The sequence below is a fragment of the Stigmatopora argus genome, chromosome 14, assembly GCF_051989625.1.
Source record: "Stigmatopora argus isolate UIUO_Sarg chromosome 14, RoL_Sarg_1.0, whole genome shotgun sequence".
Classification (NCBI taxonomy): domain Eukaryota; kingdom Metazoa; phylum Chordata; class Actinopteri; order Syngnathiformes; family Syngnathidae; genus Stigmatopora; species Stigmatopora argus.
This window is the reverse complement of record NC_135400.1, coordinates 17098352-17126308: the sequence shown is the minus strand read 5'-3', so window position 1 is coordinate 17126308 and position 27957 is coordinate 17098352. Positions and strand designations below refer to the sequence as shown.

General features: G+C 41.3%; 1 protein-coding gene across 1 annotated transcript in view; it reads right to left on the bottom strand.

Annotated features, from left to right (window-relative positions):
• Window positions 1–27957, bottom strand: part of LOC144088599 (uncharacterized) — a 61151-nt gene that overhangs the window by 24298 nt on the left and 8896 nt on the right. Inside the window, exons 3-5 of the mRNA XM_077619109.1 lie at window positions 25170–25210; window positions 7369–7548; window positions 3301–3374 (exon numbers count right to left, since the gene is read on the bottom strand). Coding sequence (XP_077475235.1) covers window positions 3358–3374; window positions 7369–7548; window positions 25170–25210 — 238 coding nt within the window. The 3' untranslated portion in view covers window positions 3301–3357. The remainder of the gene's footprint in view (window positions 1–3300; window positions 3375–7368; window positions 7549–25169; window positions 25211–27957) is intronic.

Here is a 27957-nt window from a genome sequence, read left to right as displayed (position 1 = left end):
TGTAGTAGCCGTGCTTTTTTTTTAATTACATGAATTTGCCTCAGACAGAGCCTTTGTCGCATGAATAACATTTTTTGGGGGGGGGTTTCATAATAATCTATAATAAATGTCTTCAAGAAATCTTGGGTGATATCATGAAAGTGAGTATATGTTGTTTTATAGTACATTATAAGGAAAAAAATCCTTATAATAGGAAAAATAATGTGGACTGCTGGTTTTAGTAGTAAAAAAAAAATCGACATGAATATGAGTATGAAAAATTAGTTTCTTATTGAGCGCAGTGTGATTGGCTGGCGACCAGTCTCGAGTGTACCAATCCAAAATCAAGTAAACAAGAAAAAGAGCCCGTTCCCCCATGAGATGAATGAAGACAACCACTATAGAAGATAAATGGACGGATACGCCAAAATAGTCTTTGAGCATTTTTCAGCGTCATCTGCCGACGCACAACAACAAAATGCAATAACGTGCTCCACTTTAGGATAAATTCCCAAGAAAGTCAAGAATTTGTGGCTAAATCCCAGCTGAGACATTCTGGGAAATGACGTGTTTAGAGCTCGTTCACGTTCCCGCATCACGACGCACGTTGCTAAGCGAATAAATGACAAAAAAGCTAAATAAATTTGAGCTATGGTACGAAAACTTATTTTTTTTTGCTAATCAGTTGTGAGGCAGAAAACCAGGCTCTGAACAAATTAGGTTTAAATATTTGGTTCTCCTCTATAAAGTTAAATAGTGCAGTCGGATAAATTGACTCTCTTGATTGCCATTTTCTTGACTTTTATGCTCTTCTGCAAACTTTGTTGCACTATTCTAACTAGAAAAATGCAGTTCAATAGGTTATAGGTTCACTGTTTACATTCCTTTTCTGAAGCGCTTATCCTCACAAGGCTCGCAGGGGGTGCTGGAGCCTATCCAAGTTAACTATGAGCACCAGGCAGACACACCCTGAATCGGTGGACAGCCAATCGCAGGCCACAAGGAGACAAACAACCAATCATTGGGGCAATTTAGCATACAGTTAGCTTAGCATCCATGTTTTTGGGATGTGGGAGGAAACCTGGGCAAAAAAAAAAACTGGCACAGGGAGAACATACAAACTCCACACAGTGAGGACCCACATGGGATCAAACCCACGACCCCAGAACTGTGAGGCACATGCGCTAACCACTCCTCCACCGGCTTATGTATTTTTTGCAACATATTTCTGGATGAGTTAATGTAAATAAGAAATGGATCTATCTTGACTTTGATATTGTCTCTGGACATTTTCTCTTTGTTTTCTGGTGTGCATACAAATCTACGTATATTATAGTACTGTATATGTATCATTTTTTGGCATTAAACCTGAGGACCAATTAACTCTTTCACTTCCATTAGCAGTTAGAAATATGCCATCCATTTCAATGGTAAAAGTTGACATTGAGTAATCATGTTTCACTGCCAATGCCGGGGCCAGACGACCAATCCACTTTGACCGAGGTTGGCCCCGCCCCCACCGAAAATGCCTTGGATGTCCATCCAGCCGAAGAGACAATACTTTAAAAACAAAGTAAAACCAGTCCTTTTTACACGATTCATCTCCACTGAAAATGTCAATGACTTGATTTTTCCCCCATCTTTGTTTTTGATTTCTGATCTGGGACATTTCTAGCCAAGTACTTTAGCGAGCTCTTGCTTTCGGAAAGATGATCTTGCGCGCAAAGAGGAATTTAAACTGGGACTTTTATTACAGCGGAGAGAGCGGCGCAAAGGCGCAAAGGCGCGACAACACGCAAAAGCAAGTAGGAATTGCTTTCATTCCACCTGCTGGCTTTGAAAGTGAGAATGGGAAGTGACATTATACACACACACACACACACACACACACTGAGATATACACACACTGCTCAGTTCCGGTGCCTGCCTGCTGCTTTGCCGGGTAGGTGGGGGCAGCGAGGTTGCGGACTGCAATATTAAACCATCAATCACCCCACCCCCAAATTAGGCATTTTACATCACAGAAGCCCTCCCAGACTCGCAGCTCGCTCCCTTGCCTCCCCCTTGCCTCCCCCCTGCCTTCTCTTCTTCTCCCGCAGGTGGGGTCCGAGCCCGGGGAGAAGAGATTACATCACATAAAGCAATGATGGCGGCTCGAGAGCCACCGATGCATCGCGGCGACGTCACGTGTCGTCGGGCCAAACGCGGATAAATCACAATGAATGATATGGCGCTAACTTGTGTCATTTGAGTTGTTTGATTTTTCTCTGAGCTATAGAAAGTATGCACACGTTCCATTTTTTAATAAGCTTGAATAGCGCCGCGAGCTTGCGGTAATGGCAGAGATTTGAGATTTCCCGGTTCCGCTCACGTCATCGGAAATCGGGCCCGGTTGTCGTTGTCAGAGGATCACAATCGGGGAAAAAAAAGATCTGTTTTAAAATGTAAAAAATTATTTCATATAATATATGTATGTGTATGTACACGTATGTGTATATGTGCATGTATATATATATATATATATGTATTTTAGCAACAGGCTTATTTATTTATATATCTATTCATGTATTTATTTATTAACTTACTTATTACCTATCTATTTATGTCTAAAATATATTTTGCTGTGTCTGCATCCTCACCCTCTTGCTACTGTGACAACGAAATTTCCCGAATACGGGACGAATAAAGTTATCCAATCCAATATATATTGGTGGTTAGCATGTTCGCCTCGCAGTTCTGAGATGGAGGGTTCAATCCCCACTGGGTTTTGACGTTTGCATGTTCTCCTCGGACTTGCGTGGGTTTTCTCCGGGTACTCCCGGGTGTTCTCCCACATCCCAAAACATCCATGCTAGGCTAATTGTACGCTAAATTGTCCCTAGCTGCGAATAATGAATGGTTGTCCCTCTCCTTGTGCCCTGTGATTGGCTGGCAACCGATTCAGGGTGTCACCCACCTGCTGTCCATGGTTGGCCGAGGTAGGCTCCAGCACCCCCCTCTCTACTCAAGACCCTCGTGAGAATCAGCAGTACACAAAACAAATGTATATAAACACAAAGAATTGAATACATTTTAAAAAGCTAACTTTTTAACCGGTATCTGAAAATGACTGAATTCCGATCACATGATCGTATCTGAGACAATTTTAATGTAAAAGTGAATGATCAAATTTTACTGCCATCGATAGCGACAGCCGTCCAATCCGGTTTTACTGGGAGGGGCCGGGGGGTCTCCCCCAGTCAAAACAGATTGGATTTCTATCGGCGCCATTGATAGCCAATGAGTTTTTTTTTTAATATATATATATATATAAAACCAAACCTGTGAGATTGACGTAATGGGATGGACGGGGTCATGCTTCATGGCAGAAGAGGCTGGTCAGTGTGCACCAATTCCTAGAAACAAAATGTGCCAGTGTCATAAGGATGCTCATGTTTGCCCGTGTTTTTGATGCTAAGAACACCCGCCGAATCAAAAGAGCCGGGTGGCCCATTAAGCGGCGCGCCAACCAATGACGGAGAGGCCCTCGCCGTGGGCTTTTGAGCCGAGGGGAAGGACGGATTGGGGGGGAAAAGGGGAGCGAAAAAGATGGGTGGTGGGCATGGAGGTTAAATGAAGCGTGGGCGCGCATTTATCCCAATTAGTCAGTGCGGGGGTCTAAGCTCAGGATGGGAGATCTTGTCCGGCACCATTAACAATGTTTATGGAGACGGCGATGACCAACCGGGGGGGAAGAAGCGTGCAACAAAACACTCTTTTTCGGACTTTCATCATCTGAGCTGTCGTCAAAAATCAAGCATTTCATTGAATTAAACTTACAGTAATTAGGTTATTTACTTACATTTTTAAAAGTATTTTCGAACTGCTCTTTCAATACCGGCAGAATATTATGTTCTTTTCCCACCTGTTTTGTCGCGATAAAACTTTTTGCGAGCGATATATTGTGTCATAATAATTCATACCTTTATTATACCAAAATGTATATACAAATTCTATATTTGTTTCAAACCTGTTTTGACCCCTCCGCTAATGGAGAGGCACTGTTTAAGTGACTAGCTCCATCTAGTGTTAAATTTGAGAAGTGCAATACATTTTAAGCTTCTTGTGCAGGCCGCATTCAAAGATATTTTCTTTTTTTGCCTTTTTTTAACAATTTGGGTTTTAATGTCATTGCATTTCAATGAGGGTTCTAGATTTTTTTTCATGTACCGGAAAATATATTTAAATATAGCAAACTCTAAAATTGTGGCGAGTGTATTTTCAGCCAGGTCATGTCAGATGGCACGTCATTTTAGTTTGATATAATAAATATGGTTATGTATTTGTGTTGCCTTGCCTGGAGATGTAAAAAGAGGAATAATTATTCCATACGAGCGTCTTGTTTCATGGAATATAATCTCACTATTGTAATATTTGTGATTTTAGAGTAGGTGTGTCAAACTCAGTTTGGTTTGTGAGCCACATTAAAGCCAACTAGAACTCATGTGTTGATTTTTGGCCCAAAAAGTTCATTTACTCGCTAGCCCCTCCCAGTAAAAAATGAATTCGACATTTAGCGCCATCTATGGCACTGAAAGATGAGCATCCTATCCTTGAGATTATTTTGTGTCACTTTTTTTTCACTTAAGGGTGACCCTTGGTACATTTTGTATCTTTTCCCAATTGATTTGGAGGGAATTTCCAGGTTGCTTCTGGTTCATTTGTCACTTCCTGCTGATTTGTGGGCATTTCCTGGTGACTTCCTGTTGGTTTTGTGGTATTTTAAGCTTCCTTCTTAACTTATTGGCTGTCTAATGAAGGCGCTGTTTTGATGACAAATAAACAAATGGAAAGTGTCCATCGGGTAGAAGAACCCCAGGGGCCGGATCGGACCGCCTAGCGGGTCACTTCCGGCCCGCGAGCCCCAGTTTTGACACCCGTTTTAGTATCTAGGTTTTATATATCCGGACAGTGCAACCTGTATTCATTTTTGGGGTAGGTGTGGCTAAAGAGGAAAGAGGATTATTCAGTTATTCTGAAAAGGAAAATGTGTTTTCTTTCCTCGAACTTCTTCCCGAGCGTGACCTTGCTCGCCTCCTCCGCCGGAAGAGCGCCATCTAGCGACCCGGAACGAAACGACAACCCGACGGCGGTAGTTCCGCCTCAATTGACTTGACCGTGACACCTGCCTCCTCTTCAAGAAGCCTTAATGAAGCTCCATTCATCAAAGTGAAACACTAACTATAGCCATTATTGGACCGTTGTGTGCGTCACTCACTCGCTAACTCGCTAACTCGCTCGCTCACTCACTCACTCACTCACTCACTCACTCACTCACTCACTCACTATCCGTCCCCGAAACGAGTGTGTGCGTTTACGTGTGTTCCAAAAATTAAGAACATTGCTTATGGATGAGCTGTCACTTTTTTTTTGAGGCTGCTTAACATGCACCGTCACGTATACACACACACACACACACACACACACACGCGCACACACTCGTGTGGGCGCTGAAATTACAAATCAACCCGAGCCTAAATGAGGCAGCTTAGTTGGACGTGTTTTCGTTAGCAAACTAGCGATTTTGTCATGAAAACACCCGGAAAATATTCAGATTTTTGAGTTGTGGTGGAATGTTATTGCCAAATTTAATTGGTTTAGAAGGTTCACGCAACAATTTGCAAGAAAGAACGTCACGATGCTGGTCGGTGATGGTGGAATATCTATTTTTTTTAGTATGCTAAATGTATTTTATAGCGTTTTATGTTGAAATAACGACAAGCAGCAATTCAAGTGAAAAAAAACCTTTTTGATTCTACGTAAAAAATGTCTCCAGTAGAAAAAATACTTTCAATACTTTTGAATTCTAATGAAAACTCCTTGAATATATTCATTTCTTTTAATTACAAGGGTCATGGGGGTGCTGGAGCCCATCCCAGCCAACAATTAATACCTTGAACTGGTTTCCAGCCAATTGCAGTTGAATATATATAGATTAATTTTTATATCAGTTATGCAAAAAATAAAAGATACAAGAGCATTACTTTAAGTAGTAGAGGTAGTCAAAGGTACTGTATGTAGCAGTAGTAAAAGCAACATATATTGAATATTTTAGTACTATATATATACACGCATTTCTATTTCTTAATACGTCAGTTATGCAAAAAAATTAAAGCTACAAGAGATCAATTTAAGTAGTAGAGGTAGCCAAAAATACTGAATTTAAAAGTAGTAAAAGCAGCAAAAATAGAATATATATATATATATATATATATATATATATATATATATATATATATATATATATATACACATATACATATACATATACATATACATATACATATACATATACATATACATATACATATACATATACATATACATATACATATACATATACATATACATATACATATACATATACATATACATATACATATACATATACATATACATATACATATACATATACATATACATATACATATACATATACATATACATATACATATACATATACATATACATATACATATACATATACATATACATATACATATACATATACATATACATATACATATACATATATACATATATACATATATACATATATACATATATACATATATACACATATATATACATATACACATATATATACATATATATATATACACATATATACGTACATATATATTCATATATATACATATATATATATATATATATCACTAAATTTCTATATTTTAAGATATGTTATGCAAAAAAATGAAATATACAGGTAGCAGAGGTAGTCAAAGATACTGTATTTAACAGTAGTAAAAGCAGCATATATAGACTATATACATATACTACATACATATGCATATATACATACATATACATGTACACATATATACATATATATACACATACATATATATATACATATACACATACATGTACACATATATACATATATATATACATACATGTACACATATATAAATTTCTATATATACAGAGACATATATATACATATATATCTCTCTATATATATATCAGTCAATTTCTATGTCTTAAAATGTCAGTTATGCAAAAAAAATGAACGATACGGGAGCATCACTCCAAGTAGTAGAGGTAGCCAAAGATACTGTATTTAACAGTAATAAAACTGGTGGAAGTGGTCAGGCCAATGAATTGCTTGTCATTCCTCTTTCCACAAGTGACATGACAATTGCCATTAATTTCCAGCGCTTCCCACCCATAATGCTTTTTAGCCTTTTGACAATTTTGAGGTGAAACATCTGGCGAAGCACGAATCCGCTAAGGGTGCTCCGCCGATAAAGCCTCACGCTTTCAAAGTCCAATCGGAGAAGCCGAGGTCGATCGATCACGCCGTTATCTGCGGAAGAGGAATATTACCTGGTGCCGAGACGGCCCCGCCGGGCACGTGGCCACGCGGGAACCGTCGGCTGATTAATGACCAGCCGGGCCCGGTGTTTAATGCCTTTAATATGGGCCGGCGACGAGGGCCAGACACGCCCATTTCGCTGACGGATGGAGCGGCGCTTTCCTTCGCGGGCGCTCTCTCTCTCAAAGATACTGTGGAAATAGATGGGCACGTGGTTAAAAATCTGACATTTAACATACCTGCTTTCTTCACCAGCCAAACAATGCACAGTAGCAATAGGGTATAAGTCGCATTTATGAAAGGGGAATTTGGTATTTGATAGGAAGCCATGAACAAACATACGTAAAAGTGACAAAAGTCAAATGGAAAACAAAAGGCAAAATAGGCATCCGTTAAAAAAAACAAAAAAAAACAGGCTGTCAATGGTCGGAAAGAAAAAAAAATACATATAAATCGCATTTGAGAACTGTGAAAAATAAGTGCGACTTATAGTCCGGAAAATACATGACTGAAAAAGACAGTATATTATGATTTATTAATATGTATTTCATATTGTATGGCATTTGCAAGACATGATTGGACTCAAAGCATGACTCAGATGCATTTTTTTATATAATTATTTTTCATAACATAATGAATAAATGAGAGTTCATTAAAGACTGTTATCGACAAGGAAAGGGGATCGTTGAGTCCAGTTTTTGCCAAATTCACCACAAAAGTTGAGACTCAGGTTGTACATGCATGTGGGGGGAATCTTGCAGAGAAGATTGGATCGAAGTAGTTTTGTGTTGTGGGTTTAAGTCGGGGGATACCCTTATTGATAGCATGAATTGCTTTTTAATATAGATTTCATTTGGATTATAGGTTTATGGGAGGGGCTTGTAAGGCACTATTTGACAGGATTGCAATCTTCTTTGCTTTTCACACTAGAAATGGATGTGTTTTGGCCACCTTTCATTGACACCGTGAGACGTTTTGGGTGTCCTGGGTGACTTTTTACCTCCCTTGCACTGACTCATGAAAGAGTTATTATTATTATTATTGCAATTCCTCCGCCCCGCTTTGCCAAAACTCTCCTCCTCCTCCTCATCCTCGACTTTTGGATTTTTCTCCACGTCTCTTCGTGTCGGTCCGCCTCGCTCTCCTCCGCCCACCTGCTAATTTTCACTTCTCCGCCGCCCGTTTTCTACCTCGCTCTCGTACTCGTACTTGCGCTGCTCCTTTGCTCTCTTTTCATCTAGCACCTCCTCTGCAATGTTCTCATTTAATCACCCCCTCAAGAAATGGATTCACCTCTGAACGAGCGAGGGCCTTTCGCACCATTTCGCGCAAGCGTTTACCCGGCCAATTCCCTCGCCGGCGGGGAGGGGGCGCCAAGTCCTGCCCGAAAAAAACGCACCATCCGCGCCAGGAGTAGAAAAAAATGCCGAAAAGGAACCGAGGCGGGTAAATGTGTGAGATGGGGGTGACATTTTAATGCAAGCTGTAAAACAAAGAAAGAAAGAATCCGGGTGAAGTAGTAGGCTAACTTTTTGAAGAACTTTCAAGTTTGGTTGCATGAAGTCATCGTTAAAAGGAAGCAGAACAATGAAGTGTAATGTCTTTTTTTGCAAGTGGTCCGATTTTTTGCACACTTTTTGTATAGAATGTGTATCTTAAAATGTGTTTCCTCCACTGATTTTGGTTTGGGTTGTGATATACACGTTTTTTTAGCGTACTGAATTTAAAACCTGGCAGGGCGAAGCCATTTTGCAGCGTGCTTTGTTATTTTTGGTATCATGCTGAACATTTTTTAAACGTCAAAAATGGGGTGATTAGCCCTTTTAAGAAGAATTTTAGTGTATAAACTGAAATTTGCATGGCAGAGCCGTGTTTGGTCAAATTTATTATTTTGTGTATTTCTTGGATGTCAGTGTGTTCATTTTGTTATGAAAAAAATACTAATTGATTCAATACTTTTTGTCATTTTAAATATATTTCTAAAAAAATTAGCTTGCTAACTGAACCACAATGCTATTCAATGTCCAATATGTGAAATGCTAAAATTCACAAAATGTGTGGCCTATGCATTCAGTAATTCATCAAATCAACTTAAAAAATCTATACATTTAAAAAAAATAGTAATTGTTTGAATACTTTTTGTCATTTTAAATATATTTCTAACAAATTAGCTTGCTAACTGAACCACACTGCTATTTGAATGCCCACTATGTGAAATGCTAAAATTCACAAAATGTGCGGCCTCTGCATTCTATTTACGGTAATTCATAAAATCAACTAAACAATCTATACATAAATAATGTATATAAAACATTCACCACCAACCAAAAGGAATATACAATACAATAAAAAATGCTTTGCGAGTAGTGTAATTTCTTAAAGGCCCAATATTTCCCCGCTACCTTGCAACAGCCCGTTTTAATAACGCTATAATGCTTTCCATAAGTGGCTAATCTCCGCCTCCCAGCGCACAGCAAGCGGTGCGAACGTGACGCAGCGGTGGCGCAATGTAAAGAACGTTTCCAAAGCTTCCGAGCGATACGGACATCATACGAATAATGACGGTCGGGCTTAGAATGAAGGTGTTTCTTTCAGAACAAGAGGACGGGGGAGTAGGCAGAAGTGTGGTAATTATGCGGGCGTAATGGAGTCGCTGCCTAGCGAGAGCCTAATGAGCTTCCCGATGTCGACCATTGAGAATTGATTCAAGAGAAGAAAAAAAACACAAACGCACACACATATAAACGCACACACACAAACGCACAAACGAGTTCAGGCCAATGGAGGTGAGCCTAGCTTCATTGTTTTGCTCTCCACAGACAGGGCGCTAATACGCACAGATATTACCCCAGAGCTTGGAATAGCATCATCATAATAGTGCCGAACATCTTTTTACCCGTCTGCTTTTATTGTACAGTACGTTGAACTGTCACATGTCCGGAGGAAGGCATCTAATCACACGCTAGGAACACGCGTGGGTCTCTCAGTTGATCTCGAATACTTGCTAAAAAAGGGCGAACTTGCCGCTTAAAAAGGGGCTAAAAGAGATCAATACAATTTTGGGATGAATGATCAATAAAGCGGCCCGGTGGCTTGAGTGGTTAGCGTGTCGGCCTCACAGCTATGGGATCCTGGACTCAAAGGCAGGTCGGTCCACCTGTGTGGAGTTTGCATGTTTTCCCCGGGCCGGCGTGGGTTTTCTCCGGGTACTCCGGTTTCCTCCCACATTCCAAAAACATGCATGGTAGGCTGATTGGACCCTCTAAATTGTCACGAGTTAGGAGTGATTGGTTGTTTGTCTCCTCGTGCCCGGCCTCTGGCTCCAAGTCAGCTGGGATAGGCTCCAGCACCCCCGCAACCCTAGTGAGGATAAAGCGGTTCAGAAAATGAATGAATGAATGATCAATAAACTGTAACGTCATGTTCTATCAACATTTTACATCCACCTGAGCTCGCTAACCCTTGATAAGACAAGTAACTTTTTTTGTCATTTATCTATAATCTTATTAAGCGTTATTTATGGATGGGTGTGTGTGTATGTTAAGTTTCTCTCGCTACGTTTGTCCAAACCGTGCAACGTAGAGGGTTGAATTTTTTTTATGGTGGCCATACACGGCTGTCGGATGCTAATAGACGAGTGATTGCATTTCTTCACCTTCTCTAAGTGTGTAAACTCCATCTTTTATTTGTTAAACACCCGTTTTTCAAGAGAGTTTTTTAATAGCGCAACAATTGTCTTTTGGTTCTAAACAGCAAAGTTTTTTTTGCCAAGCCGGACCCCCCTGCTTGTTTTCCATATAGCTTATCCACAGAAGGCTCGCGGGGGGCGCTGCAGCCTACCCCGGCCAACTGTGGGCAGTAGGCAAGAGACAACCTGATTTGTTTGCCCGCCGAGTACAATGATAGGAACAACCATTCACTTTGACACTTATAGCTTCATAATTTAGAATGTTCGGGGATGCGGGAGGAAACCAGAGTACCCGGAGAAAAGCCACGCAGCCACGGTTGAGAACATGCAAACTCCACACTGTGAGGCGGGCGTGCTAACTCATCCACCACGCCGCTTGTAAACATTTTACCTTTGAGAAAACTACCAAGTTAATGGTTTACTTTCAAGAAGCCCGCAAAAAAGGGTGCGTCGGGCCAGATCAGGCCCCCGAGCCGCTACTTTGACACCCGCCCCGTGATGAGCTAGTTGCTCACAGATTAGTTTTCGTCTTTACTAAAAGTGTTTTAAGGATTGTGAACGGCCCCCGCTGTCTTTTTACACTTCATCCACCCCCCAAAAAACGGTGAGCCGGAGGGAGACGATGCTTTCAGGCTCAATTTTCAGGCACAGTTCACTCTCGCCGTGCTCTTTCAGCTTTTAGCACATTTCTCTTCATTACGCTCAGCCCTCGCCAGCTAAATTGTGTGACAATTTAGGCAAAGGAAAACGAGAAAGTCGGGTGATTCTCTTAAATAAAACGAGAAACTCGGATGATGCTCTTAAATTACACCGCTAGCGCCGTCGTACTTGTTTTCCAAAGGCAAAAACTCGATAAAACCGTTTTATCAAAATAGCTGGAGGCGCGGGGAAAAGAAAAAGAAAAGCCTTTAATAGTTTTTGGGCAACTAAGGATTAAAAGTTAATCCTCGATGACATGTTTTTGGAGTAAGTGTAAAGCTTAGGAAGCATTTCAATGGCTTTATCGCAGCTTTGCTACACAAGTTGTATCCACTTCACTTCCTGCACGCCGATTTAAGAACATTTGGACTTTTAAGACCCTTTCTCTATTATCATTTCATTGGCCCATTACAATACTGCTCATCGTTCCTGCATGAACAAGAACAATTGTTAAGAAAAAAGATGTCTAATGCAATAAAATAAAGATTTTACTGTACTTTGTTTTGATAATATTCACATCCGAGGCTGCGTTCTTCTTCTACGCAGCTTCTATTCAGACAACAGTCTTATTAAAAAAGATAATTTACTAAAAGTGATGAAGACGTCCCCTTAATGGTCGCCTCCTCCTTCTTGATATAGCCAATGGTAGATGAATTCACCCCAAAATAGCGAGAAATGGCAGCATAAGTTTAACTTTCCAAGCATTTGCTCCTCCTTTTTCCTCATTAATAGAAGTATCACTAGCGTGGGTAGACACTGCCCCCTGTGGCCATTGAAATTGTGATTTGCTTTCCCCCCCCCAACACTTGTTGGTATTATTGTTCCTCCACTATAAACATTTCATATTTGGCAGATCCAACTTGCGCATCCACAAAGTGGCGAGGTCCATTATTATATTGTGAAATGGAGATTTACGTTGTTGTTTTGTTTTGTTTATCAGTCGAAACTTCAACGCGACATGACTTTCCACATGCTAATGCTAATAGAATTGCAGAATTCCGGCGAACATGGCCAAAAATTGAAAGCTAAATTTTGTCTGTCAATGTTACAAAGCTCCTCCAATGTAGTACAATACATACATTTTATTTTATTTATTTTGATCTATTTTTTTTTGCTTTGTATCTCTTAAATAAACAAAAATGCTAAAAACTCCGAACCACTAAAACTGTCCTCAAACCCGAATTTTGATCACATGATCTACATTATTTTGTCCTTAACTCCCTATCATTAACAATAAATGTCCAATCCAACTTGACTAGATTCGAACTGGGAAGGTCGGCATCGAGTGATCCAATTTCACTACCACTGAATGCGACAGCCGTCCAATCCCGTCCAATTTCAGCCCTCCCGTCCAAACCACCTTGAATGTCAATGACCACCAATACCTCCCATCCTCAAAAATAAGAAAACCCATTCTAAAAATCCCTTTTTTTCCCCCCATCAGCTCGCTTCCTTCCCTCCGTAAACGCGAACCCCGACAGTAACCTAAAATGGGGTAAAACCAAGAAGCGCGGCGAGTGTTTTCCCAAGTTCAAGTCCGGGTTAATACCAGCGCATAAAAGAAATGACAACTGTGGCTCAAGTGCAATGGAGTGCACTGTTATTATTTTGGTTAGCTGAAGAAGTGTGGGAGCACTGGAGGATGGCGGCTATCACGCGGGGCTCCGCTTTACACGTCGACGCGGCGAGCCGAGCCGCCGAGGCGTGTTGCTATAGAAGCCAGGGCAGCTTCATTCTTTCTTTTTTTCATAGAAAGGGACATCACACACCTACACATAATAAAAGTGTTCGCTTAACGTGCCCCCGAGGGGCCGGCTAACTGGAGAATAGCGTTCACACCGAACCCGTAACCTTATCTCCTCCTCATACACCATTCAATTCGTTGCTCTTTCGCAGGAGTGGGTTGTGCAATTTTTTTTATTATTTTTTTGTGAATTGAATAATTCATCCCCGTTTGATTTCATCCGGTATTAAAATATCCAGGTTTTTCCATTCGGCTCAATAGAAATCTTTTGTTGTCCATTTTTTTCCAGAGCTATACAGTGTTTTTTTCTGAAAATATTATTGAATAGGGTCCGCATAATAAGCTTGAATTCAGCCTATTCACTAAATTCACTGTTACGCTGGCATGCGGTGAGCAATGATTAGGTGGGTCATATAATGTAATATTCGGGGGAGAAAAATGAATATAATGAGATTAAAATTGAACTATAACAAGATTAAAATACAAACATGATGAATGTTATATTATAGATTATATACTATTACAAGATTCACATTGTGAAACAGTCATTTGGTTGCTTATTTTTCTCTAACATGAACCAGAAATGGAAAAATGGGAGCTGTCCTATTTTTTCTTTTTGCACCTTGCTTCCTTCGCCAGTGGCAACGGACTGTTAAATAATCCAAGCCGTGGATGTGCACAATGGCTTCAGTGGATGCTGGAGCTTCTCTCCATGTGGCTGAGGAGCCAAGGCCAAACATTCACAATAGCGCCGATGATTAAAAGCCAGGGAGCGGACTCTGGCCGTTCGGGAGCTCTCAAAGTCCAGCCTCCGTCCGTCACGGGTACGAATAGCAAACGTTCCGATACAAGGACTTGTTCAAGCAGGAAGTTAAAAAATATATATGTAAAAGCTGATTTTCATCAACGGCGCCCCGGAGGCGAAGTGCTGAGCACGTTGGCTTCACAGTTCTTGATCCTGGGTTCAAATCCAGGCCAGTCCACATGTGTTGAGTTTGCATGTTCGCTGAGAATCCTCAACCCTCATCCTCAAACCTCAACCCCCTTACTCACGCCTCAACCCTCAACCCTCAATCGTCAATCCTCAACCACAAACCTCATACCTCAACCCTCATCCTCAAACCTCAACCCCCTTCCTCACACCTCAACCCTCAATCGTCATTCCTCAACCCTCAAACCTCAAACCCCTTCCTCAAACCTCAACCCCCTTCCTCACTCCTCAATCCTCAACCCTCAAGCCTCATCCTCTTATCCTCAAACCTCAATCTTCCATCCTCAAACCTCAATCTTCATTCCTCAATCTTCACCCTCATTCCTCAGACCTCTAACCTCATTCCTCCTTCCTCAAACCTCAACCCCTCTTCCTCAACCCTCAACCCTCATCCCTCAAACCTCAACCCTCAACCCTCATTCCTCATTTCTCAACCCTCATTCCTCAACCCTCAACCTCCCAACCTCAATCTTCACACCTCAATCATCACACCTCAATCTTCACCCTCATTCCTCAAACCTCTAACCTATTCCTCCTTCCTCAACTCTCAAACCTCAACCCCTCTCCCCTCAATCCTCACCCCCTCACTCCTCAACCCTCCCATCCTCAATCTTCAAACCTCAAACCTCACCCTCAAACCTCAATTCTCAAACCTAATTCCTTATTCCTCAAACCTCATTCCTAAATCCTCAAACCTCATTCCTCAATCCCCAATCCTCAAATCTCAATCTCTCTCTTCAATGATCGTTTCATCCTCCAAAACTGGGCAGCAGGCCACAGTTTGTAAACCCCTGTCAGATTTGGTCACCCTGTAGTCTGAGTAGAGGTGACATCCATCCATTATTGATGATTGGCCGGCGCCAGTACAATGCATCACCTGTGCCCTTAACATGGCTAATTACACTTTTATGGGCGATAAGTAAGCGGGACAAATGAACTGTCTGAACCTGTGTTGCGTCATACTAATTACCAGAGGAAGACAGATGCTAATTAGTTTTATTACCATCCATATGTTGGACTTGAATGTAGCGTGCAACTGCAAATTCCGCGCTTTGTCATCCTAATCTGATCAAAGTGCAATATAGGATTAGAAAAGGACATTTATTTCGACGGAGAGCAGTTGTACCCAGATATAGAGACGTATAGGGCCCGGACGGGCGGCGCGGCAGTGCGGCAGTTCTTTCACGAGACCTACGGATCTCGGCAAAGTCACTTCCTGGTGTCACGAGAAGCAACAGCCAATGACGGATGACCGGGTGACTGTCTGCGGGGGGAAAGAGGTCAACGCTATTAACTGCCTCCTTTGAGAGAGAGAGCAGAAATCTATAGACCGCTGGACGGCTTTGTTTGGACACCAACGTGGGCTTGAGGACTGTATTACAACAAAGATTGCTTTGGGTTAACTTGACCTACTGGCTAACAAGTCTGGTATTGAGGGAAGGCATATTTTGACTAATGGTGGCTCTAGTACTGTTTTAAATCTGGGTCTTTTTTTTCAGTAACTGTCATTCGACTTCCTTCAAAGGGGAGTTGAAAGCCGTTTTTTTGTTTGTTTTGTTTTGCTCCCTTCCCTTTGTCTTCATTTCACACCGTAATGGCAATTTGGCAGGCAGCCTGCCCTGTCTCCCCCCAATGTAGTATATTACATTAGCGTAATCCCTAGAATATCGCAGTTAATGTAGACCACATGTGTCAAAGTGGCGGCCCGGGGGCCAAATCTGGCCCGCCGCATCATTTTGTGTGGCCCGGGAAAGTAAATCATGAGTGCCGACTTTCTGTTGTAGGATTAAATTAAAATGAAGAGTATAGATGTATATTAAATTTCCTGCTTTTCCCCCTTTTAAATCAATCATTGTCATTTTTTCTGTGTTTTTAGTTCAAAAATCATTTTGTAAAATCTAAATATATATAAAAAAGCTAAAATAAACATTGTTTTAGATCTATAAAAAAATGAATATTCAGGGTTTTTAATCCAGTTCTTTTAATCAATTTATTTTTTTTAAATCTAAACATTATATCTAAAATGGTCCGGCCCACATGAAATCGAGCTGACGTTAACGCGGCCCACGAACCAACCCGAGTCTGACACCCCTGATGTAGACCAAACATGGCCGTGATAATTGAAAAATCACAAAGTAGGGTCACCCCTATTATATATATATATATATATATATATATATATATATATATATATATATATATATATATATATATAAATATATATATATATATATATATATATATATAAATATATATATATATATATATATATATATATATATATATATATAAATGTATATATATATATATATATAAATATATATATATATATATAAATATATATATATATATATATATATAACCTATTCCGCTTTCAAGTTTCAGCGTGGATTTTCACATTTTTAAAAAAGTAAATAAATAAATAAAACAATTATAAGAATTAATAGGAGAAAAAAAATCACAAAGAAGTGAATTTGCGATAATCGAGGGAAGACTGTATAAGGGCATTTTGTCGTTCTTACAAAAACAATAAATAAACCCTGTACCTTGAATATTTGGAAATAAAAGCAGTCTACATCGAGAAAATGGGATTGACCCGATTCCAAGCTGTGGAAGATTTTATAAGGAAGAAGAAGAAAAAATACGGGAAGAGAGATGATTAACACTTGAGGGCTAAATCATGCCTTTGAGCGAATCAAGGCAAATTAGGGAGTCGGTTGGGAGGGGCGGTGGGGGGCTGCAAGACCGAGGAAACGGAATACTTCAAGGCCTGGTTGGGTACTCCTCCCTGGCGGAGGCTCAAATCTCACCACCTGCACTTTAATGAGATATTATGGAGATACATCCATATCGCCATTCGGCGAGCAAGGCGGGACGAGAGGGATTCATATTATATGTTAAGAGCTGGTAATTAGGGGATCGGAGCGTATACTTGTGATTGGACGATATGAAAAGGACCTCCTGTAGGTTGATTTACGGGGGGTGGTGGGGGTAATCTCCATTTTTTTTTACTAAGATAAGCATAAACAGCAAAAGGGAAGGGCTGTGTATAAAAGATAGATGGCACTGATTAGTTCGACTGTGCCTCATGTGTAATTTATTATATAAAAGCATCTGACTAAAAGATGGATTTGGTCCGGAATGAAAAAGAACTATAAAACATTGATCAAGGACTGCTTCATTTTTTTTATGTCAGAACGCTTACATTGAGATAAAGTGGGACAGTGACCTTTCAGTACCAGCAGAGGGTGCTGCTGTTCAATCATTTTCGTCAGCTTTAGGGGTGCCAGCCAGTTCATATAAATGCACCTGTTTTCAATCATTGGACATGTCAATTTTTTATGGTGTATAGTGTATTTCAAACACAATACACCACAGGTGTCAAAGTGGCGGCCCGGGGGAATAAAAAAATGCTCTAGCGGGAGAGGAAAGGTAACTGAGGGGTTTCCAGCAGGTTTCAAAATCTGACCTCTACTGCCCCCTGGTGGTAGAACTTTAAAAATGCTCCATATACATAAACTAGTTACCATTATTTTACTAACAACAACAAAAATTCACTAGCGAGAGAGGAAAGGTAACTGAGGGGTTTCCAGCAGGTTTCAAATTCTGACCTCTACTGCCCCCTGGTGGTAGATCTTTAAAAATGTTCCATATACATATACTAGTTACCATTATTTTACTAACAACAACAAAAATTCACTAGCGAGAGAGGAAAGCTAACTGAGGGGTTTCCAGCAGGTTTCAAATTCTGACCTCTACTGCCCGCTGTTGGTAGAACTCTAAAAAAATCTACCATTTACATATTCTAGTTACCATTATTTTTCTAGGTATTGGTATTTCTGCTTTGAGCCCGCCACTGCGCATTTTCAAACTTCCTGTGAAACCAAGGGCGGGTATTAGGGTGTCTGCCTCCCGGGATTTCAGGTCTCCGTTAATCCCCCGCCTTTGTGGTTACGGCGCTAAAACACATTTCCGTGTTCACGCTCTCGAGCGTCCGGCTTTGCCGTGCGGCTTAAACTCGCAGAAACAAGTAAGTCAGAACCCCGCCATTTTTTTCTCGCCACGCCAGACAATATCTTCCCACCGTCCTGCCGCCGGACGGCGTATTTCCAGGATTAGCGGCTTAATCGACCTGGTAATGGTCTGATCGGACTGGCGTGGAATCGTGCAACGAAAGACACCCTTTGCCACTTTCCCGCGTTTCTGCCTTTAAAGCAAACAAACGCCCACTTCCCGACTTTATTAAACTGCACGGCTGTCATCACAGGCTGAAAGTTAAGCCAAAGGCCAACGCCGCCGCGTCTGATAGAGTCGAGTTCCCGCTGGCTTCGGCGTCCTGTATGTACACACCACATGAGAACACTAATAACCTCATACGTCTTCCCGGCAACAGCCAGAAAATGTACTCTCGTAACGAATTAAAGTACATGGTGTACCCTACCGCCACCCACAGCTCCCGTATAGCTAACACGCCGCGGTAGTACGTACATGGGGGTCTCCCATGGGGGTCGGTGTACCGTCTCAATGAACAAGGAGCGCTCGGCTAACACCCGCGTGGACTCCGGAGGTCACTCGCCGAGTCGTTCGCCATCTTTTCTGTCGGCAAACACGGCAACAGCTGGTTGGCCGCACCCCCATTTTCTCCCCTTTGCCAACTGGTGTGCCAAACTGGTTGGAATTGGAGGACTAATCCGCGTGTTATCTGTCAAACAGCGTCGCTTGTGGAATCCGGTGCAATGCGGCTGATAAGATGAGCAAACAGTCGGGCTCATTAGAGCGGAGATATTGTGTCATCAGCGCTCTAATCTTCCGCTAATCCCAACATCTCCAAATTTGCCCCAGCCTCCAAAAACGGGCGCGCCGATACGGCGTCCAAATGCTCAAATAACATGGCGGGCAAGCAGCACAAACTCTGACTCAAATGTTGACAAAGGTATCAAAATGTAGTTAGAAAGGCTTCTACATTCATCGAGTTAGCATAACATATTTTTGTGAGCTCGTTTGACATCATTACAGAGAGTTCTCAGGTTACAACCTGCGATGTTAGGACTTAGCGTTAGCGGTGCCACGTACGCCATCACGTCCTCTGTCCAAAAGTTCTCTTTTTCGCCGCCGTTTTTCACATGACGGCCCCGAAGAAGAAAGCTAGGTCTTCTAGGTTCGGCCAATAGATGAGATATTATTAAAAAACCATGTGCGAGTTAGCCTAACATACAATTTTTTTGTTCTTTTCAACTAATAACCCTGCTCAGAAGTAGAAGGTGGCAAAAAAATATCAATCAAAAATCAGGACCCCCCCCCCCCCCACTTTTGTCCTCCCCCTCGGTCTGAAATTGGTTGGCTCTGATCTCAGCGGAAGTCTTGGCGGCACCGCCGGGCGATCTGTGCCGGTACGATGCCTCCGAGGCTGATCGATTCCAATAATAAGACATTTTCCCAGGATGCTCATTTCTTCTCCGTGACCCGCTCCGACGCCCCCCCCAGGACCCCAATCCCAGAAGCTCGTCTTCTGTGCACCGTCGGGTCATCCCGCGTTTATTTGATCGGGACTCTTGGCTTTCTCGCCGCCGCGGGTTATAAAAAGTGGGGAAAGGGTTGAAGGAACGGTAGAAATTTCATCAAGTCTGGCATTATCGCATTCAGGGGCGTAATTAGGGGGGACGGGTTTGGGCGTGGTTGGCTGATCAGACTAACACCCCCACCCGGTTGTCCGTAGGGGCCCGCGAATGGAAAGCTAACCGCTACGACGGCCCACTCGGGCAATCCGTTAAAGGGGCCCACTGCACCCGGGCCCTGTTCAGATTAGTTCCGCCACTGGTCCCACCAATTTACAGTGATTTTTACATTCATATTCACTACCAGCAGGGGACAGTAAATTGACAACTCCATCACAAAGCTCAACCTAAAATAAATAGACAAACTTTGCCTAAAGTTGATCAATGTCGGTTCTTTAAAAAAAAGTTTGCTTTGATCGACCTTTGTGTTTACCTGGCTCATTACTGTATTTTCTGGACTATAAGTCGCACCCGAGGATAAGTTGCACCAGCCAAAAATGCATCATTAAGAAGGAAAAAAACATATATAAGTCGCACTGGAGTATAAGTCGCATTTTGGGGGGAAACTTATTTGACAAAATACAAAACCAAAAACATACATGTCATATTGAAAGGCAATTTAAAATTGAAATAAAATAGAGAACAACAGGCTGATTACTCTCAGTACTTGAAACCATGCAATGTGGTTCTTTGTTATAAGGTTATCAACCTAATCAATCTTCCTAATGAGCAGCCCATGGGTTTTCCCTCTGTGGCCCCCCACAAAAGCCTAGCCGAGGGGGTGCTAACTGAGAGAGAGGAACATGGAAACATTAAATTATGTTTTATATTACATATTTTTTTCTACTCTCCCCTCTACAGTCTAAAACCAGGTTTCCTTAGAAGTCGGGGCCCGTTCGGGGCAAACCCCCTGATGCCCCCCTAATTTCCACCCCTGCCTCTAATCAAGTTTACGATAAACTGCCCAAAAAGAAGATTCGAGTTACTTTAGCTTTCTAAAGTCCAAGTTGTGGCAAAAAAATGAGGGAATTCAACACAACTGGAATCTTTTCTACACCACAAAACCGGATTTCTCGATGTAGGAGCTTTTTTTGCGGACAGACGAAGATGGGAGGAGCTCAAAATGAGAAACCAGAACAGACACGGCGCCCATGTTTTGCCAGAAATACGAGAGAGATGGGAAGAGGCGGCCTGTTTTTGTTTTGTTTTGATTTTTTTTTTTTTGCCTCAGTCCTCGGCACCATTAAAATGCCGCCGGCGTGCCAGCCAAGACTGTTTGTAATTAATTGAATTGACAGACGCGGCCCGCAAAACAAAGACGACGGAGAGAGAGGTGTCAGCGGAGGGAGAATGGAAAACTCTTTATGGCCCGCTTTTCTATCTGTAAAATATACACACGCCTGCGTAGTTTGTTTTATTTATTTGAAGTTAGCGGCTTAATGAGATCCTAGTGGTACGACAATAACTACCAATGTGGAAACAAGAGGGAGACAATGTCAGGAAGGACACGTGGGGGGAGGGGGAAACGGGGGGGGGGGGATTGACAGCCAGGCGCTGGTGTCAAAATTCAGGCCCGGGGGCCACATCTGGCCCACCAAAACGACTTTTCGGGTGCGTAGCGAGACAGAATCCCGGATGCGGGAAGCAGGAAAAGTGCTGGTGCGCAACTTAGGACTTTTAATGAAAAATAGTCATACAAAAGAATGGGGAAAAGTTAACAAAATAACGACGAAACGGGGAAGACGTATACCAAACAAAATCACAATATCCCGTACGGGGAACCACAAAACACAAGACACCCCCTGCCACAAAACACTCGGGTTTAAATACACAGACAGGAACTGATTAAAAAATACAACCAGCAGCTGGTTACAAAAGGGGAGCCCGGAGGGACACAAGAGGTGAAAAATGACCCAGACAGCACACACAATGAAAACATACACACACAACACCCAAAACCCCGACAAAAGGTGACAAAAATGTCTCTTAACTTGTCGTCTCCCAATTTTATCCGAGGTCATGTGAAGCTAACGTACCGCCAATTGTTGGCAAAGGACATGAAGGCGGAGCTTAAGGGCTTGGGGAGAGGAAAAACAGCACTTCTGCAAACACCCCAACAAGAAAATAAAACGAAACGGCACAACCGTGTTGCGTTTTTTGGGCTGTACGATGAATGGTCGCCGTATCAGGACGTCACGCTGGGCAAAGTCCTCTCTTGGAAAAGTGACTGCGCGTTGTGGCGTGATGCTATTACATGCTCTAACGGAGCTCAACTAATAACGGCGAGCGACCGAGTCAACCCACCGACGCTCTTCCAAGATCGCGGGAGCCATTTTTACTAACGAATGATGCCTTGTGGGACGTCTCTCGACCCAGGCTTCACACCTGAGCAGTGGACACGGTTGGCGACCGATCTTGCACATGAAGACAACCGATGAGCAAAGGGGAATACTAACAGTTTTTTTTTTCAATGCGGAAACACAACATTTTTGCTTTTCCTTTCCCAGGTTGCCAAAGCAGCGGTCTGAACGCAGCATAACAGACACTCAAACACATCATTCCCATACCATAAGTATTGATGGACAAAATATAAAATATGATTTAGATATTTCTTAGGCCAATAGAAAAGGCCTTGAAGGCCCTGACGGTCCGCCCCTGGTTTTTGGGAAGTGGGAGGAAACCGGATTACCCAAAGAAAACCCACGCGCAGACTCCATACAGGAAGCCAAACACTGTATATTTTAGAAAGGTTGCATAAAGCTTGTTTCCACACTGGTATCGGCTTTCAACTTTATCCGAGGCGATGTAGATTAAATCAAAGAGAAGCACGTTGCTGTTTAATTGCGCTTAGCGTTTGAAAAGCAGTGGCAGGCTTCCCCAAAGCGCTTCCCACCAGACGCGTCTTCGTCGTGGCTCGGCAAACATCTGTCCGTCGCCCAAACGCAACGTAACAACCCACGGAAAATCCGCCGCCGGCAGCTTCTCAAAAAGTTGCGGCGAGTGGTTTACCGCTGTCATCCTGCCGCGCGCCGGCAGTATTTTCAAGTTCGCCCGGCGCTCTTTGCCGTTGATTGGATCGATCCCGGGGAGCGACAAGAGCGATAAAGGGAGATGACACGTGGAAAATCATTGGATTTAATAGTCGGCTCCCATCGACTTCCGCCATGTTGTAATGGCGCCGAGCCACGATGTGTCTTTGATGAGGTTTGGGATAACACGGGTGCCCGTTACGGGGCCGTCTTGATGGTTTGCTTCATTGCGCTCCATCAGGGGTTGTCCAAACTTTTTTTTTTCCAAAGGAGATGACAAAGTGGGATTAGATTTCCCCTTTTTATGGACAAAATAGGATTATAATAATTTTAGCATTTTAATTTGGATTGGATTGGATAATTTTATTCATCCCGTATTCGGGAAATATCATTGTCACAGTAACAAGAGGGTGAGAATACAGACACAGGAAAAGACATTTTAGACATAAATAGATAGGTAAAAGATAAGTTAGTAATACTCGGGTTGGTTTGCGGGCCGCTTTAACGTCAACTTGATTTCCCGTGGGCTGGACCATTTTAGCTATAATATTTAGATTTTTATTTTTTATAAATGGATTAAAAGAACTGGATTAAAAGCCCTGAATATTGATTTTTTTATAGATCTAAAACAATGTTTATTTTAGCTTTTTTTTTTAATATATGTTTTTAGATTTTACAAAATGATTTTTGAACTAAAAACATAAAAAATGGATTAAAAAATAACAATTGTTGATTTAAAAGGGGGAAAATCAGGAAATGGAATATACATCTATACTCTTCATTTGAATTTGATCCTAAAACAGAAAGTCGGCACTCATGATTTACTTTCCCGGGCCACACAAAATGATGCGGCGGGCCAGATTTGGCCCCCGAGCCGCCACTTTGACACATGTGAGTTAATAAATCAATAAATAAAATGTGTATTCTGTTATTCAATTTGCTGCATGTGAACTTCATTTAGCCTCCTGATAAAAATAAAACGACTAAGACTGGGAGGAGGGCGGTTATGAAATAAATTTAACAAAATTAAAAAAGATGACAAGACATTAATTCAGAGATTTAGCTCCAAGCTAAATAAATGTTTGCCGGGTAAAAAAAATAAAAATTAAAAAGGGGGGTCACGCTGAGGGAAACTGCAACAAAAAGAAAAAGTGTTTCCATTGCAGTGGCCAAAATTCTATGGTCCAAAATTTAGGAATTGGAAAATGTTGCCGACCGGGATGACAATAATAGCCGCTGAGCTAATTAGAAGATGACTTCAATTAGACATTAAGCAAGAAGATGATTTCCACGGTTTCTCCCAACTCTTAATTTGAGTGCAGATATTCATTTATGTGAAGAATGGTATTCATTTTCTTCATCTCAGACCGCCACACAAATATTCCCTTTGGAGCCACTGGAAAACACTTCTTGATTTGACATGTGGAGGCGCCGCAGTGCATCCTGCTGGTGGACGCCATCTACCACAGGCTTCCAAAAACCCATCGCTTGGATCTGACATTTTGGATCGGACATTTTGGATCGGAATGTTTCCATATGGGACTTCTTTCGCCAAACTACTGCATAGAAAACAAGTAACCTAACTGACTTTTGCGGTTTCAGCGCATCTCGGCTTGAATACGCCAAATGTATATGAAAAGTTGTTGTGTAGGAAAAATAATACGAACACGAAATGAGGAAAAAAGGCATATCACAATTGTAGAGTATTTCACTGGCCACAGGGGGCAGTGTTTACCCACTGCGGATGCTACTTGTGAGAAAGAGCAGGAGCAAATGTAAGGATGGGGAAACTTTACAATGCTATCCATTTTTGTTTGAATTCATCAAGCATTTGCTACATTTGCTATATCAAAGATGATGCTAACATTTGGAGGACACCTTCCATGATTTTTAGTAAGACAGCAAAGAGGATTGTTGTGTCTTATTATAAAGAATATCATGTGTAGGGAAGCTGCGAAAGAAGAACATGGCCTTGGATACGAATAGAATCACAACAAAGTACAGTGCAGGAATAGTATAGTAATGGGTGACTTAAATAATATTAACGAGAGGGCTTTAAAAGTCCAAATAGTATGAAGTAGATACCATTAAAAAACAGTCACCTACCTACATTGCGGTTTTTCACCTCTTGCAGCAGGTCTTGAAACCTATAAAGCACGATAAACGAGGTATTACTGTAAACTGTTTTAACATGGATCACAACGAACACAAACGAAGGAAACACCTCAACATTGCTCCTGCAGTTCCAAAGACTTTACGTCATGTTATCTTATAAATCAACTACAGCAAGGGTGTCAGACTCGGGTTGGTTCGCGGGCCGCTTTAACGTCAACTTGATTTCATGTGGGCCGGACCATTTTAGATATAATATTTAGATTTTTTTAAATAAATGGATTACAAGAACTGGATTAAAAGCCCTGAATATTCCGTTTTTTTATAGATCTAAAACAATGCTTATTTGAGCTTTTTTTAAATATAATGTTAGATTTTACAAAATGTTTTTTGAACTAAAAACACAGAAAAAATTGATTTAAAAAATGACAATTATTGATTTAAAAGGGGGAAAATCAGGAAATATAATATACATCTATACTCTTCATTTGAATTTGATCCTAAAACAGAAAGTTGGCACTCATCATTTACTTTCCCGGGCCACACAAAATGATGCGGCGGGCCAGATTTGGCCCCCGGGCCGCCACTTTGACACGTGAACAAAAGGATACTCTAACTTTTTTTTTTTTAATCCAAGAGATACTTTCCAATAAGACAACCTCCCGCAATCTGCGTTTTATTTTGGGTGGCTCACCTCCCATTTCCTAGATGTCCACACCCTTGAAACCAGCGTTCACCTCCCGTAAACACCAGCGAAATCGCACTTGGGGAATCGATGCAATTAATGCTTTGGCTGGCGTGCTAGTGCATTTGGATGCTAGTATTCGCCAAAGTTATTTCTCATACGTCATGAAATATTCATGTGTGGTATTAACCCGCAATTTCTGTAAAGTAGAGAAAAAAATAATCTAAAAGGAGAATTTATAAGATGCCTTGAAGGTTTCTTCAATTATTAGACATCTTGACCAAAGGGCTAAAAGTTTCCGCACAAATAGATTATTAAATTCAGACTATAACCTCAGGCGCTAATGTCCTGTGGGCAGGTTTGTTGACAAATGGAGAAAAAGTTCTTGTTTACTGTGGTTTCATTTCATTCTTTACACCACAAACACCGTAGAACTGTTAAAATAGATTAGACGACTCGCGGTGTCCATGGCGGCCAATAAGTTAACTTTTTGCCCTAACCTTTTGTAAAATAAATCGAAAAAGAAAGAGTAGACGCTAACTAAGTACCGTATTTATTTAAGTATAACGCGCAAAATTTTGCACCAAAAAACAGAAGCAAAATTCGTATTATACACGATATAATATAATGGGAGATGTAATCCCCGTTTTGTCCGACAGAGGGCGACAATCCACCATCTTTTACAAAACATGTTTATTAATGCATTGAGTACCGGAAACATTTTTTTGGGGTAGGAAACATCAAAATATGCTTCCTCATAAACGGATAAAAGAAAATTTATTCACTTGGTAACTTTACCGCGATTCAAAATTACACACTTTGTAAAAGACAAGCTTGGGTAGCAAAATCTGACCAAAATGTTGCATAATTTTTGTACAATTTGAATGGATCTGTGTGAGTATTTCTGAATATTCCTATAATCTAATTAGCGTGTAAGTGGCACTATAAAATAAAGATGCTGATTGCGTCTATAGTTCTATTGTGCCCTCGCAGATGGCAAATATATGGAAAATAATGCAAAATAATGGCTAAATAACGACCTCAAAGACATCACGTCAAAGAGCTTTCATTTATCCCGGCGGCCATGTTGCGGTTTTACGATTATTCATGCACCTCCAAACCAAATCAGGGCCACGTTACATTCATTCCGTACACGCTTACAAATGACGGCAATCAATTTTCCAGTGTCTTTCAAAACGATATGAAGTACATCAGTCTGTGATTATTAACTTAGTGGTGTCGAACGGGTCCGGGCGGGGGATTGGGGGGGCGCGCTTTTAGACAAATGGGCTTTCCGGAATCCGCATTAGGCGCGGGAATCAACGCGTTGCCGGGCCGGGTGGGTGGGGAGCGATGGCGTCGTTAGGGCTCCGTGGGCTCTTTCTTCTTTTACCGTCAAAATCAAAACGTATATCATAACAACAACATTAGCGCAATCAATTTGCAAACTTTTATGCCTTCATTTGGTGGTTCATCTTAAAATCAATAGATGCTATTAACTTGCTAGGAATATGAATAATCTATAGTTTAATCGTATGGATTTTATGGAGCATAAGTTTTAGGACGTTAATCCGGGTAATAGCCCAAAGGGATCGTTTGTAGAAAAGGTATGTGGAAATGTAATGTTATCTTGTAAAATTGAGCAAAGTACCTCTACTTACGAAATTAATTGGTCCCAGAACTTTTTGCGTAACTTGAAAAATTCGTAAGTAGAGGTGTACGTACTTTGTATGTAAATTCTCTGTCCCAATTTTTTATGAAAGATGTGAGAAACAGAAAAATGAGAGAAAATTGATAAGAAAATGATTTATAAATGTCTTAAAATGAATTAAAAGCATTTGGAAAACTATCCGTGTTGAAGCATTATATGCGCACGCGCAATTCTCTACGACTGACGGCGTCAGAAAGACGTTCACTTTGTAGTACATTTTAGACTTTTACGTGTGCCCAGTGTGTGTGTGTGTGTGTGCGGTTTTTTTTCGCTTAATTAGGGGTTTTGCAATCATTAATATGGGGAACATTTAGTCGAGGTGGTCATGTATGTAAGAGAGAATCTTGAAACATGGATAGTGGCTGTTGTGACACAGCCAATGAGAG